The sequence below is a fragment of the Ursus maritimus genome, unplaced genomic scaffold, assembly GCF_017311325.1.
Source record: "Ursus maritimus isolate PB19 unplaced genomic scaffold, ASM1731132v1 scaffold_8, whole genome shotgun sequence".
Taxonomy (NCBI): Eukaryota; Metazoa; Chordata; class Mammalia; order Carnivora; family Ursidae; genus Ursus; species Ursus maritimus.
The window spans coordinates 39,425,705-39,447,544 of NW_024426996.1; the positions used below are offsets into that span (position 1 = coordinate 39,425,705).

The 21,840-nt window shown below is 36.7% G+C and overlaps 1 protein-coding gene across 1 annotated transcript in view; it reads right to left on the reverse strand.

Annotated features, from left to right (window-relative positions):
* Positions 1–860: 860 nt before the first annotated feature.
* The window catches only part of CEP135 (centrosomal protein 135), a 73,350-nt gene continuing 52,370 nt past the window's right edge, over positions 861–21,840 (reverse strand). The window contains exons 16-26 of the mRNA XM_040625299.1: positions 20,114–20,229; positions 19,886–20,040; positions 19,243–19,298; positions 18,315–18,483; positions 17,377–17,487; positions 16,878–17,063; positions 12,528–12,737; positions 11,254–11,456; positions 10,080–10,184; positions 7,417–7,529; positions 861–2,853 (exon numbers count right to left, since the gene is read on the reverse strand). Coding sequence (XP_040481233.1) covers positions 7,427–7,529; positions 10,080–10,184; positions 11,254–11,456; positions 12,528–12,737; positions 16,878–17,063; positions 17,377–17,487; positions 18,315–18,483; positions 19,243–19,298; positions 19,886–20,040; positions 20,114–20,229 — 1,414 coding nt within the window. The 3' untranslated portion in view covers positions 861–2,853; positions 7,417–7,426. The remainder of the gene's footprint in view (positions 2,854–7,416; positions 7,530–10,079; positions 10,185–11,253; positions 11,457–12,527; positions 12,738–16,877; positions 17,064–17,376; positions 17,488–18,314; positions 18,484–19,242; positions 19,299–19,885; positions 20,041–20,113; positions 20,230–21,840) is intronic.

Here is a 21,840-nt window from a genome sequence, read left to right on the forward strand (position 1 = left end):
ACAGACGCAGTGTAGTTGGAGCGGTTGGATACAAACAAAATTTGAGTTTTCAGTTTAGAGGTATAAGAGAATTTAGGGTATATGCAAAGAAAATGATGCCGATGCTAGATAAAACAGAAAGCCAGGGACTTCTAGACAAGGGATAGGTGAGAGAATCAATTGTCTGGAGATCCTGGTAGAGTCAAAGAATTGTTAGGCAGGCACGACAGATGACCCAGAAAGTGGGGTGAACAGCATGCCAGAAGTTGAGATTTTTGGAGATAATGGTAAGATCTAGAGCAGTGTTTTCAAACTACAGGTTGAGTCCCATTAGTATGTCATGAAATCAGTTTGGTGGATCAGTTTCTAAATTAGCATTTTAAATCTGGCGACACATTAGAATCACCTAGAGAACCTAAAATTAAAAAAACAAAAACAAATACAAAAAACAAAAAACAAACCCCAAATGCTCACACCTAACTCCCAGAGATTCTTATCTGGACTAGTGTAGGGCTCAGAAATCAGTTTTTCATTAAAATTGTCCAGGTAACTCTAATGTGCAGGCCTGGTCAATAACCACTGTTCTAAGAAGATACTGACTGATGATAGAACTACTGGTAGAAAGACAGTAAGTCAGGTGCTAAAATCGTCTAAGAACTGGGGAGAGCCTGTTTAATCATTTCGTAGATGGATTTCAAACAGAAATTTTGACTTCATTTCTTTTTTTTTTTTTTTTAAAGATTTTATTTATTTGACAGAGACAGCCAGCGAGAGATGGAACACAAGCAGGGGGAGTGGGAGAGGAAGAAGCAGGCTCTTAGCAGAGGAGCCTGATGTGGGGCTCATCCCAGAACGCTGGGATCACGCCCTGAGCCGAAGGGAAGGCAGACGCTTAACGGCTGCGCCACCCAGGCGCCCCTGACTTCATTTCTTATATTTGAAATATCTAGAAATAAATCAAAGTCAGTGAAAAAAAAAAAAGAAAACAAAATACCTGGCACATAAACACAGCGATTTCCCCATATCCTATCATGATAAAGTTTGATTTGAATTAATTGTACTTAATTTTAGAATTAAGAATATTGCTAAAACTTAAGAAAAAACTATTTGTAAGAAAGAGAAAATAAATTGGAAAGTTTATTGGGAAAATCTATATCAAGCATAATTTAAAATTACTTAAAACAAAAACATCTATAAAATGTCAGAACATTCAGTATTTTAGAATAAAACTAATTTAGAAAAATTGTAATAACATGGTTAAGAAAATAACAATTAAAGCTATACATTTTTAATTATAGAAAACATTAAAAATAAAATAACACAATGTCTTGCTGTTGCTTGGGGGAAAAGGTGGGGACAGATTTTTTAATTTTATTTACATATATTTATTAAAAGATTTTCCATATGACATTGCAAATAGTCCCATTTCTCTTGTATTTTGCTATAAACACATGAATTCACACGAAGGAGGTGGAATTCATAAAATTACAAAGGTGGTAGAAAAGTAAGCCACGTCACACCCAAATACACAGCGAATTGTTGCAAAGGGCATAACCCGAACATATAAGGCATATGAGTTTTGGAAAAACAACAGTGCCCACCCCCAGGTACACACACACACACACACACACACACACACTCCACTGTAGTAAACAGCAAGAGGAAACAAAACGTATCATAAATAACTGCTCTTCAACTTTCCTATGGTAGTCCTTAAGTTCTTCTTTTTCAATCATAATGAAATCTGCAGAGAACAGAATTTTCTTCAAATGTGTATGGTTCAAACACGATTAGTTTTTGTACCTGACATTCTATTCTGTACTTCTGTTCTTCTATTGATGTATGTATATATCTAAATTCCTTAAAATTACAACTTTGAAAATTAATTGTAAAAAGTTGTTTTCTATTTAACATGCCACAATTCAGTGTTTACTACTATTCTGCAAGACTCATAAATTACAACACACAGGTTTAGAAGCAAAAAACTGCTATTTTTGAATGCAGATTGGCATTTTAACAAAATACTATATTTACTCCACATACTTTTATACTCTGAGATTTTCAATTAATACAGGGAGGAATTTTATTTACTGAAAGAGTGTCTCAAATTTCTGTTCTATTGTCTTACAAAATTCTAAATACAGATTTAATTTGACTTTGATACAATTTGCATTAAATGAAAGTCGATGTGATAACCAAAATAATAATACTATTTATAATATATGAATGTGTCTTTTCCATCACAGTTCTTCGAGTTAGCAATAACAAATTATATATGGTAATCATTATTTTATCAAGACCTCTGCTATTGTTAAAAATAGACCTGAATATATTACCAGAAAACAAACTGGTGAATAATTAATTTTACATTTAGAAGAAAAAAGTTAACTAAGAGAGCATAGCATCAAAGTTGATAATCCTATTTGAATGCATTAAAGATATGGGTTATAAACACAGGCATGAAAACTAAAAACACTTTGAAAACAAGTACTGTAAGAATATTTATATACACATATCATGGCTCTTTATGAAAAAGATGATTAAAGCATAATGTGAACAATACATTATATTAATTCACAGTATGAACACACACTTTGAGGAGTAATATAAGTCAGAAATAGTATAAATACAGACAGAACATTAGTTAGCACTATTAATACATATTTTGTTCTGTCATACATATAAAAATATACACATAGATATGGCTCTTTTAAACCAAATTTTTTACATAAATATTCACTGATTTAAATAAAAGTTGACAGAGGTAGAATTTGTGTCAATGTTCATGATTTTCAGGAACAAGTACTCCAAATATTTCATTACTGCTCTATCCTTTAAAAAATCCATACAGGTAACTCATTGATAGCCACCATTCTGAAAAAGAGGGGACAGGAAAGGTGAGTTAAGAGAAAAATGACAAACAAAATTACTTAGAACATTCACAAAAACTGAGATTGTTTTCAGCTTTAACTGAAATTGTAGTCTCCAATAAAGCCTTTGCCCATAATGAAGTTATAATTAATAGCTCAGAAGTACTGTTTGTTCTTTTAAGATTTTATTTATTTATCTGAAAGAGAGAGAGACATCGAGAAAGGGAACACAAGCAGGGGGAGTGGGGGAGGGAGAAGCAGACGTCCCGCTGAGCAGGGAGCCCGGTGCAGGGGTCATCCCAGGAACCCAGGATCACGACCTGAACCAGGGATCACGACCTGAGCCGAAGGCAGACGCTTAAACGACTGAGCCACTCAGGCGCCCCCAGAAGTACTGTTCTATACTTCAAGAAGATATTCTCCTCAAACCACCAAAGTACATCAAAGTATATGAGGACTAAATGAATAATACAGAGTGAAAAGAAAGGGATAACACAGCATGTTAACTGAGAAAAATCACTCAAAATGAGGAACAATAGGACCTTTAGGTTAATATACAAGTACTGTAAATTGTGTTGTCTGCGTCTTAAAACAGCACATTATGGATAGTCAAATATTTTTCCAAATATTTTAACCTTATGTGTTATCCAATCACCCTCCCAATTAAAACACACACACACACACACACACACACACACACACACACAAATATGAAAAATTCCACAATGGAAACACTGAGAAAGTAATCTAAGTAAATCATGGAACATCCATGTCATGAACTGTTAGATAATGATTTTAAAATGGCATTTTAAAAATACTTCTAATGATAAGAATAGATACTCTCAACAATTTATTAAGGGGAAAAACCCCAAAGAACAAAACAAAACAAAAAATAGGATAACTATTTTGAGTATGATCTCTATTAGAAGTATATATGTCTATGAATGTGTGTGTATATTTATTACACATCAAACACAAGAAGGAAGTATATACCAAAATGCTAATTGTTACATTCTCTGGGTTGTAGGATTAAAAGTGATTTTGATTTGCACATCCATTTTCAGAACCGCCAAAAGACAGAAGCAACTCAAGTATCCATCAACTCATGAATGGATAAACAAAACATGGTGCATTCATACAACAGAATATTGTCCAGCCTCAAAAAAGAAGGAAATTCTGACACATGTTTTAACTTGGATGAACCCTGAAAACATTGTAAGTCACAAAAAGGACAAGTACTGTAGGATTCCAATTACATGAGGTAAACAGAGTAGTCAAATTCATAGAGACAGAAATTTGTAATGGTGGTTGCCAGGAGCTGGGAGGAGCGGAGGATGGGCAGTTAGTGTTTAATGGGTAAAGAGGTTTCAGTTGAAGAAGATAAAAAAGTTCTGGAGATGGACAGTGGACATTACCTTTGCACAAAAATGTGAATGTACTAATTGCCAGAGAAATGCACACTTAAGTTAGAATGATACATTTGATGTTATGTATATTTTATCACAACAAAAAAATGTTAAAAAAAGTGGTTTTGATTTCCTTCTTTATGTTTTTGTATTTTATGTTTTCTCAGTGAGGATATATTATTTAAACACGGAATTACCATATGACCCAGAAACTCTATTCTCAGGTACTCCCAAAGGACTTGAAAACAGGGATTTTAATACTATACTATACACCAATGTTCATAGCAGCATTATTCACAATAGCTAGGAAGTGAAAACAACTCAGGGGTCCATCAACTGATGAGTGGATGAACAAAATGTGGCACACCCACACAAAGGAATATTCTTCAACCATAAAAAAGAGTCAAGTTCTGACACATGCTACAACATAGATGAACCTTGAAAACATGATCCTAAGTGAAATAAGTCCCACACGAAAAGACAAAGTATGATCTCAGTTACATGAAAATCCGTAGGCAAATTCACGAAGACTTAAAAGTAGATTAGGGATTTCCAGAGCCTAGGGAGGTAAAGTCAGGGGACTAGAGAGTTACTGCCTAATGGATACAGAGTTTCTGTTTGGGATGATGAAACAGTTTTGGAGATAGTGGTTTTGGCAGTACAACACGTGAATTTAATGCCACTGAGTTGTACACTTTCAAAATAGTTAAGAGAGCAAAGTCCATGATATATATTTTTTATCGCAACTAGGGACACCTGGCAGGTTCAGTTGGTGGAACAGGTGACTCTTGATTTTGGGGTTGTGAATCTGAGACTCATGTTGGGTGTAGACCCTCCCTTTTTGGGGGGTCTATAAGGTAAAGCCTATTTTCATAAAACTAAAGAATTGTTTTTTCACTCTACTATCTCACGGGTGTACAGTGGAGTTTTCCAGAGGCCACAGGATGTGAAAGGCCAGGTAATAAATATTTTAGATTTGTGGGCCACAGGGTCTCCATCACAACTACTCAATCAGCGACTTAGAAAAGCAGTCTTAACACAATATGTAAACAGGTGTGGCTATGCTCCAAAAAAGCTAAATTTACAAAAATAGGCAGTGGAGTACATTTGGCTCATGGACCTTAACTTACCAAGCCCTGATCTAAAATGCAGCTGTGAATCTGGTATGAGAAAATGTACGTGTCACAACTGTTACAAGCCCTTATAAGGAGAAGCTGCACGTCCATCTAATCACAGTCAAATTAATACGGCTTTGAAGTTGTGAGGACACAGCGATCGCAGCCAGCACTGAGAAGTGGTCTCAAAGTGAAAGAGGGAAATACACGGTCTAATCAAACACACACACACACAAAAGCAAAAGCACAGTGATCAGACATCATTTAAACCCGGGTCCTACAAATACCAATAAACCCTGGGGGCATCAGTAGGTTAAAGCAGAGTATATAATTAATGTTCATAATGAGGACTCCGAGTCATCGAGGAAATGCTCAATTATCTTCTATATACTTCTATTTAAAAAGGCAAAGAAATGCGTATTTTTTAAAAAGACTGACTTCACTATTTCAGTCAGGGAGCTTGCATTTTTCACAGTCACCTACCTTTCAAGCCCTGGGTCTGACATACTTCTTTCCCATTCATTCCCTTTTCCAGGGAACCAGCACATCCCTTTGGCCCTTCCTCTGCCAAATGTATCCTAGCTCTTCACAACCACCTTGCTATAGCTACTTAAGTCTGAACATCTGCATGTCCAGTGACCCAACAACCTCAGTCCTGAGTATATACCCAAAGGAAACGCATAGGTCTGTTCACCTACAGGTACTAGAATGTTCATCATAACTCTGTAAGAGCCCAAACTGGAAATTACCAAAAGCCATTCCATCAACAATGGAATGAGTACCCACAACGCAGCAACAAGACTGAACAGCCTACAAGTACACACAACAGTACAAATGAATCTCACAGATACACGGTGGAAGAAAAGAAGCCAGAAATGTAGGATTTCATTTAAAAAATGTCCCATAACAGGCAAAAGAAATCTATGTTTTTAATAGACAGGACAGTTATTTCTGGAGCAGGGCTTATGACCAGGGGAGAGCCCGAGAGAGAGAGGTTTTGTTTCTTGATCTGGGTGTAGATGATACATCAGTGTGTTCTATTTGTGAGAACTCACTGAGTGGTATACTAGGATATGGCACTTTTCTGTATATATATCATAATTTGTTTTTTAAAATCTGTCCTAGCTTTCAATTATTATTATTTTTTAAAGATTTTATTTATTTATTTGACAGAGACAGCCAGCGAGAGAAGGAACACAAGCAGGGGAGTGGGAGAGGAAGAAGCAGGCTCCCAGCGGAGGAGCCCGATATGGGACTCGATCCCGGAACGCCGGGATCACGCCCTGAGCCGAAGGCAGACGCTTAACGACTGCCCTACCCAGGCGCCCCCCTAGCTTTCAATTATTATACAGATACTGAACTGCATATACTGTTCATTTCATACCTCTTTCTGGTCTCCCTGCCTCTGATTTCCACCCTCCCCAATATGGCCCAAATACAGTTACAACCTTGATCCACCAGGAACAGTTCTTTCATCTTAATCCCTCCCTCATATTCATCTTATACTCAGAAGGACCTTCGACGGCTCCCCTTGACTCCTAGAATCAAGACTACATACAATCTCTAATTTTGCCTCACATTCAATATAACCTGTATGTCCCATTCTACCTTCCATGCCTTCTTCCCTCATCATCTCTCAACCACCTGCCGATCTTGTCGGATTGAGTCTACTGTGCCATGTACACTCCTATTTGTACATCTGTGTCTACTTTTGCCACCTATTATTTGTACCTTGAATTTGGCACTTCATCACATATTACCATGTGATATCTCATACTGTCATTTAGTGTTTTGTTGTGGATGTCTTCTCTTTTCTAAAATGAGGTATAATCTACATACAATAAAAGGTATGAACTGTTAATGTTCAGGTCACTGAGTTTTTAACAATCCATGTAACCATCACCAAAATACAGAACATTCCATTATTTCACAAAGTTCCCCTGACCACCTTTGTAGGCAATCTCCCCTCCCCCCACACTGAAAACTACTTTCTGAATTTTTATAACTACAGATTAGTTTTGCCTGTCCTTGGTGTTACATACATACCTTCTGATAATTAACAGTTTATATGTTCAGGAGAATGTACAGGAGACCTCAGAGTAGAACAAAGGGGTGGTGTGGGAAGACCATGGCGACGCATCTCTTGGATTGCTCGTTCTCTGTTGGTAAAGATCAAATAAGAGATTATACCAAAAAGTGGAATACAAATACAAGGCGCTACATTGTTACTGGGTGATAACTAACTTCTCAATTAATTAATGAGTATTTCTACTAAATTTAAATCCTACGTCCTTATATAATTTTTAAGTAGTGAATAAAAGATTTCAATTAAAGGAATATGTACCATAAGAGATTGTTCAAAGCCTCCCTGAATAGAGATTTTCAAAGTTGGGTGGTTCCCTCCTCTGCCCCCCTCTTCCTTTCCCACCTCCTCGTGCACATAAATCCAGCCTCTTCCTTAATAACAACTCCCAAATGTCAGAAGCGAAATCACTATTTCTGTTATGCTCTCCTTCCCTGTGTCTGAGTCAGCCCCACAAAGCATGGTGACTGTGTTGCTACCTCTTTTGTGGGCTATTCAGAGTCTCTGGCCTAGACTTTCTGCCTTATGTTCTTCAGTATCCAGGATTTCTACCTAGCTGGGTGTTTCACAAACTTTCTTTCATTATTATCTCCCTAAAGAAACTTTTTAAGATATTCCCTCCCCCTAAATTATCTATCTCTCCCCATGAAATTTTAATACCTAGATACACTATTTATGTACTGAGATCCTTTAGAGGGCTATAAATCATTGTAATACCTAAAGTTTTTCTTTCCCCACTCTCTCTTCCCCCAGGAACCAACACTGTTCCCTGGGATGGTGTATGAATGTATAATCTAGTTGGATGGTAAGGAAAAGGAGTCATGGTCATGCCAGCCAAGGTTTCTTTGGGGTGACCAGGGGCAATGGAAAAAGCAGAATTAACAGGGCCTTATAACTCTAGGCAAAAGAGGGCTTGATTTAGGGCCCTTGGATTTAAGAGAATTTAAATCATCATTAGGGAATGGAAATCATCATGTATGTAGTTTAGAACATTGAGAAACTAAATCTTTCCAATTACAAGAAATTAGTAACACTGCTTTTATGTCACTGATGCTTTTATAACACTTCATTTCTCAGGCTTCATTTCTCTTTGAAATCATAAATATTGATTTCCCAGCAGATTTTGTCTATACTCCAAATAGTTCTGATGCCAAAGGATAATAAGAGAACTCAAAAAATTGACCTAATCAATTTAACGAACTATTTGAGAATGAAATCTCAGGAATGTTTATGTCTATGGTATTAACATAGCAAGAAAGAGTAATGGAAGAAAAGTAACTTGACAAGTGATTTGCAAATTAGATTTTGATTTTAGTTGTGAAAGCAGGTCTCATTTTCCTTTGTAACATTTGGGGATTCAGTTTTCAATATAACAAAGCAAATGAACTGAAATATAAGTGAGTATGAAAATTACTAAGCCATAGGGAATATATTGTATATAAGAGCATGGGATATAAAATTAGATCTGCCTTTCCTTCATTTTAATTAATTATTGTAATTAGTTAACTAATTAATTTTTAAGTAGGCTCCATGCCCAGCATGGAGCCCAATGCAGGGCTTGAACTCATAACACTGAGATCAAAATCTGAGCTGAGATCAAGAGTCAGATGCTTAACTGACTGAGCCATCCAGGCGCCCCATTAAATTTGTATTTATTTTTTTAATTCAAGTATAATTAACATACATATGTTAGTTTCAGGTGTATAAGATCTACCTTGATTTTAGTTTTGACTCTACCATTTACTATTTGTGTGGCTTTGGTTTTCTCTAATATAAGCATAATAGATTATTGGTATACCATATCTGACACATATTTATCAATTTTTAAAAAAGATTTTTTAAATTATTTATTTATTTGACAGAGAAAGAGAGACAGCCAGCAAGAGAGGGAACACAGGCAGGGGGAGTGGGAGAGGAAGAAGCAGGCTCCCAGCAGAGAAGCCTGATGTGGGGCTTGATCCCAGAACTCTGGGATCACGCCCTGAACTGAAGGCAGACGCTTAATGACTGAGCCACCCAGGCGCCCCAGTGAGCCACCCAGGCACCCCTCAATTTTTTTTTTTTTAAGATTTTATTTACTTATTTGTCAGAGAGAGAGAGAAAGCACAAGCAGGGGGAGTGGCAGGCAGAGGGAGAAGCAGGCTCCCCACTGAGCGTGGAGCCCAAGATGGGACTCAATCCCAGGATCCTGAGATCATGACCTGAGCCGAAGGCAGACCCTTAACCGACGGAACCACCCAGGTGTCCCTTATCAATTGTTCTTACGATCATCATCGCTTTTGTGATGATCTATATTTAGAGTTTCCTACTGGACCAAACTGTTTTGGGTTCTTGTAGAATCCTTACTAGCTTGCTGATTCCCTATCTATACTCCTTCAAATAATGCCCGAATTTTGCCCTGAGAAAAGCTATAGAAAACACTGAGACAATACTTGCTACTTTATTTACTGTAAGGATATTATCTTCCACAACACCTGTTGCCTTTTTAAGAAGAAATATCAGAAGAAATTTATTTTTGTATGAATGCTAAAAGGAAGTTGTCTATTTTTAAGCCATATTAAATCCTTTTTGAAATAGTATAGGGGATAAATAAAAACACCGTCCAGTGCTAAGAATTTTTTCTTACCGTTCATATCTTTCAGCTGAAATCTGCCTTTTCAGAGCATCGTGATCGGTTTGTAATTGTGTCACTTTAGCCCGAAGCATGGTATTTTCCCGGCCTTGACTAGTTCTTAAAAAAAATTTAAAAAATCAAAGAAATAAATAACAAATGCACTGTTTTCTGGTCAAGTACTACGGATCTTTGTTTTTGTTATTAATAAATACAAATGGAGGTGTTCCTTAAGGACAAAAAAAGAAAACAAGACTTTTTAACACAAATTTTCTCAACTTCAGGAGCTTTTTTTTTTTCTTTTCAGAAGCTTCTATCACTAAGTTTTCCCATTCATTCATTCATTCATTCATCTTATTTATTTAACAAATACTTAAACTGAGCTTCCATTATGTGCTGGGCACTGCAGCAATGGTGGAAATACAAATCTGAACAAGATATGAATTATAACTTCAAGATGTAAAGTATCTTCATTGGCTCTTGACTCCTGCCTCAGAAAGAGAAATATTTTTTTTTTCTTTTTTCAATTTTATTTATTTGACAGAGAGAGAGAGCACAAGCAGGCAGAGCAGCAGGCAAAGGGAGAAGCAGGCTTCCCACTGAACAGAAAGCCTGACATGGGACTCGATCCAGGACCCTGGGATCATGATCTGAGCCACGCTTAACCGACTGAGCCACCCAAGCGCCCTGAAAGAGAAATATTTCTAACTTCTGTTAAAACTGTTCCACTCATACTATCCACTCTGGATTTCTTCCCCTCTTCCATCAAGTATGTCCAAACCTGTCCATTTAAAAGACACTATCATCAATCTCCTAAAAGGTAATATCACACAGCCTTTTTGAGGTCTTTTTCCTAGTCCACAGCAAGAGACACAGATGGCTCTCCCCATCCTGAAATGCTCTCTCCTTTGCTGACTCCTCTTTGTTCCTCAAACTTAGACATTTTTCTAAAGTTCATTCATTCACTTCCATGGGTACCATCTCTGTGGTGAAGATATACAAATCTACATTTCCAAACATGATGTCTCTCCTGAACTAAACCCCTGAGTTCCCAAAAGCAGCCACCACCTAAGTAAGATATTTTGGTTTTGTACCACCTTACACGCTTCCATCCCCCTCTCCCACCAAAAACTGAAAAATTATTTTTGGCAAGCTGTTTTCTTTACATAGGTTGATTTATGCCACTTACAATTTGCTTTCTGAAAGGGTTAACTTCTCCTTAAGTAGCTGAATTTCTGTATCCTTCTCGTGGGATGTTAAATGAGAATGAAATTCCTTATCTCTATTTGTAGCCAACAACGATTCAAGGTTTTTAATTGTATGTCTCTCACTTGACAGTTGTTTTTTTAACAGTTCTGCTTCTGATTTTACATTTTCTAATTCCGCCACAACCTACAGGGAAAACAAAGGAAGATTACCTCAGTACAATTTTAGACTTATTTGAAAAATTATTTGCAGAGCTATACACCCATCAGTTATTTATTTTGGGTACCAGTTAAAGATTTTGAACCATTTTTTTAAGTGTAAGAAAATCATCTTATTTTCAAAATAATTTTTGCTATTTTCAGTAAGGGCTTATTTGCTACAAGACCTACTCCAGCCCTCGAATACTTTTCACTCACACTACCTTGTCAAGAGAGGGTCATTAAACATAAAATCCTAAAATGTGGCCAATCTTATTAGCAAGAAGGCCCCTCTTGGCTATTATGTGTCCTCTGATTACACAGTCAAGCCAGCACTGGAGCTTCTCAGTACCCAAAAATAAAGATACTACTAAATGAATGAAAATTGAAAACACCTATGTTTGAAAATACACACTGGGCTGTTTAAAGTTATGCCTCAGTTTGAGAATTGGAACTTCCAGCTAACTAAAGTTTAAAAATTAAGTAAGATTTAAATGCCTTGGGATTTTTTTTAAAAATTTTATTTATTTATTTGAGAGACAGAGAGAGAGTGCGCTCGAGAGGAGTTGGGGGCAGAGGGAGAGGGAGAAGCAGACTCCCTGCTGAGCAGGAAGCCAACTCGGGGCTCAATCCCAGGATCTGGAGATCATGACCTGAGCCGAAGGCAGTCACTTAACCTACTGAGCCACCAAGCACCCCTAAATATCTTGGGATTTTATCAGAAAAACTATTCCGTTTAGGAAGCAATGAACTGCTCAATCCTTCATTTAAATGTTACCTTCAAACAGAGAAAAGAAATCTACTGGGATATGCTCCTATTCTATAAAAAGAAGACTCCTATTTTCCTAAACAGCAAACTAATCCAAAATGGAGAGCACCGGATTTCATCACCATGTTTGCCAGGAAAATACTGGCAAAGAATCTAGTTGTCAAAATCCTGTAGTCAAAGTAACTCCTTAGAGGGGAACAAATATATTGGGCAGTGCATGAATAAGTAAAACAATGAGGGTAGGGCTCGATAAAACAATGTGCTACAAACCAAACTCTTTTAAGTTCTTACCCTCTCCAACTCCAGGTTTTTGGAATTCAGTTGTTGGGTCATAATATCTTTGCCTGAATCAAGCTTAATGCAAAGCTCTCGAAGAGACGACAGATCGTTCAACACTGCCGCTTTTGCGTCTTCTTGATGTCTCAGCTCTTCTTCCAGTCTAGACATGGCTTTTGCCATGGATGAGATCTGAGATTCATAAGCGTGATGTGCATTTATGTGCTGAAAGTAGAAAAAGAAACCAGTAAAAAGTTGAAATAACTCAATAATTTTAAAGGCTTGAGTCTGTGCAGCCATGACCTCACTTTATGAAAATATGAGCCAATTTTTACATATTTTAAGATATTCTCAGGAAGCTGCCTGCTATTTAAAGATGGCCTATTTAATGCTTAACCAAATAAATTGTATATAATTATTCATCATAGTACCTAAGTACCTCATGTATATATTTGGAAGATGCAAAGATGAGAATTATTGTTTTAGGGTGAACAAGAGGGATCTCTGAAGTTAGGTTAAATTTTATCTTTATAAATTGTTATAATACCCTTTCAAGAAAATGTAACATATATACTTCTCACTCCTCAGCTGTCTTTAAATTTTAAATTTCAAAATGGAGTTTGCTTTAAAACAAAATACCTGAAGTTGTATTTAAATTTAATGTAACCTAATAGTAATACACAACTTTATAAGATTTTAATAACTGAAATAATAAAGTTTGAAATACTGATACAGTTCTTTTCCTAGAATAGTACACATTTTAACTTTCTCAATTTAAATTAAGTGATAAATACAAACTGATATAAACTCTAGAGTTTAATAAGAATTCCATACTTGAAAAATAAAATTATTTTAATAGGTATTAATGAAATAAACTGACATTAAAAATCTAACTGTGCTGTGAAGATTTAATAAATTTCAATAGTTCCAGAAAAGTAAATATTTTGATTTTCCAAGTTAATGAATTTAAAATCAAAGTTCCCCAAAACTAAATATAAATTTGTAAAAGTCAATTTTATATATCACATAAAAACATGAACAATGACAAAGAACAGAAAAATTAAAGAACAGTTTCTTCTGAGAATTTTCCTGAAGGTTGTAAAGCATTCCTTCAGTTATTATACTCTTAATAGGAAAGCTCAGAGAGAGAGGGTAGTTCCTCGCACTGCTGTGACCAAGCCCTGCAAACTACTGGGTGGTTTAAAACAACGAAAATTTATTTTATTTTATTTATTTATTTTTTTACAGAGATAGAGACAGCCCACGAGAGAGGGAACACAAGCAGGGGGAGTGGGAGAGGAAGAAGCAGGCTCTTAGCGGAGAAGCCCGATGTGGGACTGGATCCTGGAATGCCGGGATCACGCCCTGAGCCGAAGGCAGACGCTTAGACTGCGCTACCCAGGCGCCCCAACAACGGAAATTTCTTGTCACAATTCAGGAGGTTACAAGTCTGAAATTTAGATGTTAGCAGAGTTGACTTCTTCTGGAGGTTCTAAGAGAGAATCTATTCCACGCCCCTCCCCAACTTCTGGTAGCTACCAGCAATCCTTAGTGTTCCTTGCCTTGTAAATACTTCACTCCAGTCTCTGCCTCTGCCTTCATCTGGTGTTCTCCCTTGTATCTTCTGTTCCAGATTTCTCTTACAAAGGACACCAATCATTGGATTATGGCCTGCCCTAGTCCAGTATGACTTGATTATACTTGCAAAAACCCTATGTCCAGATAAGGCCACATTCACAGGTGCTGGGGGTTAGGATTTCAACACAACTTAAGGCCCATAATTCTATCCACCCTTTAGCTCCCCCAAAATTCATGTCCTTCCTTTGTGCAAAATACATTCACTCCATTCCAACATTCTAGCATCAATTCTAAGTCCAAAATATCATATAAGCATCATCTAAATTAGATATGGGTAAGACTCTGGGTATGGTCCATCCAGGGGCAAAACTATGCTCCCTCTTGAGATCTGTGACACTAATAAACAAGTTATTTGCTTCCAAAAACAACAGCGAAACAAGCATAGAATAGACATGCCCACTATGAAAGGGAGAAAACAGAAGGAATGAAAGGGTTACTAGTCCAAAGTAAGTTTACAACCAAGCAAGGCAAATTCCATTCGGTTTTAAGGCCTAAGAATAATTATCTGTGCCCTGATGGTCTGTCGTCTTCTGGGCCTGCTAGGGTGGCCCCACCTTCTCAACCCTCAGTGGCAGTGGCCCTGCACTCTGGAACCAAGGAGGCAATATCCCCTGGGCCTGTGCCCTCGGGACCTGTGGTGGCAATAGCAGCCCCGTCAGCCTTTGAGCTGCTCTTGGCAGCCGTGCTGGTCTCTGAGCTACCTACAGAGCCATTCTTCCTTTTTCTCTAAGGAGAACACACATTTGTAGCCAGGTAACTCTACTAGCCTGTTTTCTGCTGGTAGGATCCCAGATGTTCTACAGCCTTCCTTCCATCTCACTTTGTTTCTGTCCCTGTCAGTACAAGCTGGCAGTACTTCTACTGAGATGACTGACTGGCTACGTGAGTCACATACCTAATCTGTTCACAAAGAGGCTGTGGAGCCACACACTTGGCCCTGTCTCCAGAGCACACTGTCCGGATAGGCTAAGAATGTTCCAAATCATCAACACCTGGTTGCTTTTTCCCCCCTGAATTTTATGTCTAGTAGACTTAACATAGTGTTATACTAGTTTCAGATGTAAAATATAGTGACTCAACAATTGTATATATTACTCAGTGCTCATCATGGTAAGTGTCCTCTAAATCCCCTTCACCTATTTCACCCCTCCTCCACCCACCTCCCCTCTGGTAACCATCATTTTGTTCTCTAGAGTTAAGAGTGTTTCTTGGTTTGTCTCTTTCTTCTTTGTTCATTTGTTTTATTTCTTAAATCCCATCTTTGAGTGAAATCATATGGTATTTGTCTTTCTCATTTTGCTTAGCATTATACCCTCTAGATCCATCCATGTTGTTGCAAATGCAAGAATTAGAAAATTCATTCTTTTTTACGGCTGAGTAATATTTCATTGTGTGTGCGTGCGTGTATGTATATATATATATACATACACGCACGCACACACAGTATATATACGTATATACATAGACCAGATCTGCTCCTCCCCTGCTCATGCTTGGTCGCTCTCTCAAATTAAAAAAAAAAAAAATCTAAAAAAAAAAAAAAAAAGTTCTACTTTCCTTCCAAGAGTAGACCATAATTAATTCAGCCAAGTTCTCTGCCATTTTATAACAAGGATCAACTTTCTTTCAGTGTCCAATAACATGTTCCTCAATTGTATCTGAGACCTTACTAGAAGAAACATTAAAATTTCTGGAAAAATTCTGTTCTTGACAATTTATGTATTTTGTAAATGACAGAAGTTTTGTCAATAGCTCTTCTTTCTTTTTTCTGAGCCCATTCTAGAATCCCCTCTATTATGCATCTTTCTACCAACAAGTTTTTCAAAGCAGTCTAGGCTTTTTCGATCAAGCACCTCAAAATCCTTTCGGCCTCTATCCATTACCAAATTCTAAAGCCACTTTCATATTTTTATGTTTGTTATAGTTTTCCTTAAGGAAAAAAGCATGGCAATTCCTGAAAAAAAGAAAATCAAACATAAAAATTACCATGATTCAGCACTGCACTTCCAGGTATATCATAAAGAACTGAAAGCAAGGACCTGAGTAGATATTATACATTCATGCTCATAGCAGCATTATTCCTCATAGTCACAGATGAAAACAAATGCAATGTCCATTGGCCGATGAATGGATAAAGAAAATGTGAGGTATGTACACAATGGAATATTATTCAGCCTTAAAAAGAAATGAAATTTGGACACATGCTACAACACACATGAACCTTGAGGTTAACTGAACCTTAAACCTAAGTGAAATAAGCCAGTCATAAAATGACAAATATTTTATGATCCCACTTACATGAGGTACAAAGAGTAGTCAGATTCACAGAGAAAGAAAGTAGGATGGGGTTGCCAGGTGCTGGGATGGTGAGGGAGGGTGGGAGTGGGGAGTGAGGAACGGGGAATTAGTGTTTAATGGGTACAGAGTTTCTGTCAGGGAAGATGAAAAAGTTCTGGAGATGGTGTGACAGTTGCATAACAATGTGAATGTACTAACTGCCAAAGAACTGTACTCTTTAAAACGGTTAAAATGGTATATTTGATGTTATGCATATTTTACTACAATTTAAAAAAAAGTAACGGGGCTCCTAAGCAAATTATTAGAATTCATGATAAAAGATTATATTGAACTTGACTTTATCAGTGCTTAAACCTCACTTCATTAAAGTACCTTTGAATGTTATTGTTTTACTAAATAATGTCATCACAAGATAAATGTATATATTACCTCCTGAATTTCTTTTTCTAATAGCTCCACCCTTTCTCGGAGGTGTCTCCTCTCTGTGTCAATAGAAAGAAGTTCCAGTCGAACTGAGCTGCTTTCTCCCTCGGCTTGATGGGCTTTGACCTCCCAGTCTTCAGCACGGTTATGAAGCATCTGAAATCTATCTAACAAATCTTGATTCTCTTTTTCCTGGTTTTAAGCACAATTAAATTGTTTCAAAATTAATAATTGTCACCACTGGAATACTCCTATCATAAACATATACAGACAATGGGATTTCTGTTTTAATTAGGAAGCGTACACTATCTGTGCAGACAGCATACTAAGTAAGATCTGTGGGGAAACATAAAAATACAGTAGGCAAGATCTCTACTCTCGTATCTTAGTATCTAAGAGAGGGGACAGAAAAAATAAATATATAAATGAGGAGACAGAATAACTACTCATGAAAATATTTTTACATATCAGTCTTAAATCCAACTTAAATAATGTTTTTTTTCACCTTCGCAGCCATTAAGCTCTCCCATCGTGACACCTCAGTTATGTAATTATGAACTCTACTCTTCATTTCTTCTTTTTCTTGCACGGCTGCTTCCAATTCCAGTGAGATTTCCTATAAATCAGAAAATTGAAGACAGATAAATCTACAATGAATGTGGCACCTAATGAGTTCTATTTATATTCAAAGAGCTCCTTTTGAATTGGGGGAATAAGAGTAGGAAAAAGGAAAACTGTTCCCAAGAGTTATTTTCACATGTTTTTCCTGACCTCGACTTTTTAACCAAATATTACCACCCATCTCCCACAATAGTCTTGACCATGTATCTGGCATTTATATTATTGGGTTAGCTATGCTCCTAGGGTGACATTTTTTAAAATTCATTTATTGGCAATATGCTGTACACTGAACACTAAAAGTAATTAAAAAAAATTTTCAGTATTTAAAACAGGAAAATCATTCATCTTCTTGGTATAATCCTTTAACAAATCAGCACAAACAAACCCAATACTTTTCAGCATCTGCCATTCTAAAATATTCACTAATTTACTTATAGGTGTATTTCTAAGCTGCTGGTAGGAAGTATGAAAAATTAAAATCTATCCTGGGTCTTTAAAACACAGCACTTTGCCCTGGGAGTGATGCTGAGAGTGACATGGTATCTGCCACAGAGAATCACCATGTTCTCAGCTTTAGGATTCCCCGTAACAAAGACCAAAATGGTAAGGAGACCACAGTTGCATCAATTAAACACCCAGTGATATACAGTAGCATTCTAAACCACATTTTTAATATTCTTATAAATTCCATTCTCCTCAAAGAATTATTTATGTTGTTGATATTTCTATCACTCAATTTTAAAAAACATATTTAGAGCTTTAAAATTTAACAAAGAACGAATATGCCATAAAACAATCAAAGTTTATGCATTGTGCTCATACCTGGTTTTCTCTCGCCATTGTAGCCAGATCATCTTGTAATCTTCTGTTTTCCTTAAAAGACACTTCTTTAGATTTTCCTACCTCATCAAGTTCTTTGTGAGCTGCATCAAGCTGGCGCCGGAGGCTGCTTATTTCTCGGTCCCGATTAGTCAACGTTTCCTTTAGCTGGCTGTTAACACAAGGGATGTGGAAATAATAAAGAAAGCTTTTTGGAAAACTGTAAATCATTTAAAAGAAAACTGTTGTACTCTACATTAAGTATACTAAGAATACAAGAAACTACATTGCATTAAGACACTGATAAATTAGGTAAAGCAGATATTTTAGATCTCTTCCAATCATTACTTAGAAATAGTCATAAAATAAATTCATAATTCCAAAAGTCAAGTAAAAATAGAGGACTTTTGTTTTTTTCTTTTTAAATAGAGGGCTTTCAAATATTAGGAGCAAAACATAATAGATTCAATTGGCAAATATTATTTAATGTTTAAGTTCCCACTACTATGTAATGTGTAAAGGTATACAAAATAATAATTAGTGACTTTTGTCTTAAGTAGAGATGAGACATAAGATGTAAAATTTTGTAACTGTTCAAGACAGATTTTGATGTAGAACAAATTCCAGACTGGCTACTAAAGTAATCTAAGCTTTAATGATTAGGGTCTGAACAATTACAGTAGAAATAAAGAGCAATAGGTTTGTAAAAGAATAATGAATCAGACATAACTGTTGAGATGTTGATGATGGAGGAGGGGAGAAAGTTCAAGAGGATGGCATGTTCATGTAGTAGACTCAGATGCTGTCAGCGGCAAAAACGGGAAAACTGAACAAGGAAATTTTCCTATTGTCAAATTGCTACTTAAAGACCTAAGATGCACTTACTGAAAATTTCTTAAAAAAGCTGGATGCCATTTCATTGATTACTTACTTCATAGACGATTCATACTCTGAGATGGTCTTCTTCATCTGAGCAATAGCTTTTTCCTACAAAAATTATGAAAATATAGTATTCTAAAACATTCATATAAAAATGTCTTTACTTGAATTTATATAATTTATCAAATTTATATAAATTACAATATAAAAGAGAGCTTCAAAGTACACATTTCTATGTCCCAACTGTACTTCACATATTGGCATGTTTCCACCCACTCTAAGAACCTGAATTGTTTGAGTTTGCTATAATCACATCCGGTAAAATCACAGTTTATTTTGAAAGAGAAAGTGCATGCACCTGCGAGAGCTGGAGCGGCAGGGGCAGAGGGAGAAAGAGAATCTCAAGCAGGCTCCACACCCAGTGCAGAGCCCAACACAGGGCTCCATCTCACAACCCTAAGATCATGACCTGAGCCGAAATCAAGAGTCTGATGCTTAACTGACTGAGCCACCCAGGTGCCCCATAAGTAGAATTTTTGCAGATCTCAATTATTGGCATGAAATGAAATGTAAGCATATTAGAAGGTGACTCTGGGTCTTAGGAACTTGCATATGGGAGGTATGAACAGCTATTTGAGAGAGAGAATGAAATTGTTTGTTGAGATGCCAGATAAAGGTATTTAACAGTCACATACTTTATTAACCAGGTTTTCTTGCAGGTTTGCAATCTTTTCTGTCTTCTCATCTACAGTCTCCTGAAGAAAATCTTTTTCTTTGTCAATAACACCAATGGTCTTTTTCATTACATGAGCCTCTTCATTCTGCGAAGTCATCTGAAGGTGTAGTTTACCTATGAAAAAAGAGAAATGCTTGTTAGACAAAGTAAATTCAATTTAGCAAAAGCAAAATTTAAAAACACTTACCTATTTTTTCCTCCAGTATGTTAATTTGTGCTTGGGCTGATTCGAGTTCACCTCTTTTCAGGGAGAGCCGGTGCTGACAATCATCAAGTGACCTCTGTAGCTGCTCATTTACTACCCTAAAGAACCAGTGGACAAAAAGAAACGGCATTCCTTATCTCTGGTAGAAATAAGTTCTTAAAAACGAGAGATCTTAAAAAAGTAGTTTCTTATTTTTAAAGTTTCTTTTATTTCTTATTTTAAAGCTCTTCCAGTATAATCAATGGTATTATATTATATATTATTTCTTGCTGTCCACCATTCTTCTCCAAAATGGTTCCATCTTCCTAAAAATAATATAGTATAAAAATTAAATTAATTGTATACTCTTTTCTAGAGGTTTCTTGGTAGTTTTAAAGCCCTCCTCAGTTTCCTAATACCAACACTTTCCCTTATAAAATCTATTTTCAATAGTGGAGGCAAAGGCATAGTTGTTTTTTACAGTATTGCCTGACATTTCCAAGGATTATCCATAAATCCTGACTAGTGAGCTTTTAATTTTGTTTTCTATTTTGACTTTTTTGGTGGGTAGTCAACTGGAGGTCATAGTAAACGGGGAAAGTGGACATTTATTGTAGTGCAATGAATATTTAAGAGTAAAGACTGGCTTCAGGGAACAAAAGAAAGAACATTACAGAAGAAATAAAGACAATTTCAGAGGAATAACTCACTCATCAGTGAGATTATTTTTCAGAAGTAACAAGAGTATGCTCTCCTGTCATCTAGTTCCGGGATGCTTTCAGCCCTGACCTAGAGTTCTCAACCCTGCCCAGCTGGAAAGAAGTGTTTCTCACCTCAGGCTATTTCTTGGGACCTCGCACATGTTCCTTTTTAGAGTTCGTTTGAGGATAAGACCGGGAAGTAACTACCACGGGTGGCTCAGTTTACAACTGCTTAAAGGGGAGGAGTTTTCAATTTCCAAACCCACAAGTAAGACGCGACAGCTGTATAGAAATGAGGAAGTTTTACTGGCAATACCAAGGTATTCTGAAAGACAAAAGACATGACCCAGACTGCTCCAAAGCAAGTGAATAACGGCCCAGAGGTAGGGAGGAAAGTTGAACTGAGACTGGCTTCTTCAGGGTTACACAATCAAACAGAACCAAGTCAGAAGGACTCCAGGCTCAAGCAATTTTACTTCAAAAAATTATCTCTGAGGTCCAGGTGACTGCATTGTATTTAACTTGTTCCTGAAAGCTACAGCTATTACACTAAGGGATATAACAACAGGGAGCAGAGAAAGAAGAAGGCGAATATTCATTGTACTGATACTTTATACACATTAGTTCTTTCATTCCTAGAACAATTCCATACTTAGAAATATCATCTGAATTCTATAGAAACAAAAAACTAATAACTTGTTCAAGTTGACAAAGCTATTTAAAGCAAAGATGTAAATCCAGGTAGGCTAACCTGATATCAATGTTATTTTACTACATGACATTGCCTTCTATGAAGAATTCAGGGAGACCAATATCCTCTATCTGGAAGGGAAAATGTCTGTTCAAAAATGGAATGGCCCACAGAGTCCCTATGAAGGACACCAAGTGGTTGGCAGTGTTTGAAGTCCTAAGTAGAAATGTAAAGATGTCTTCACATTTAAGGTTCAGAAGGAAGGTTAATTCCTAATAAGGAAGGCAGGATAACATCTTGACTGTACACATAAAATAGGCCCTTGGTGAGTCCTAAAA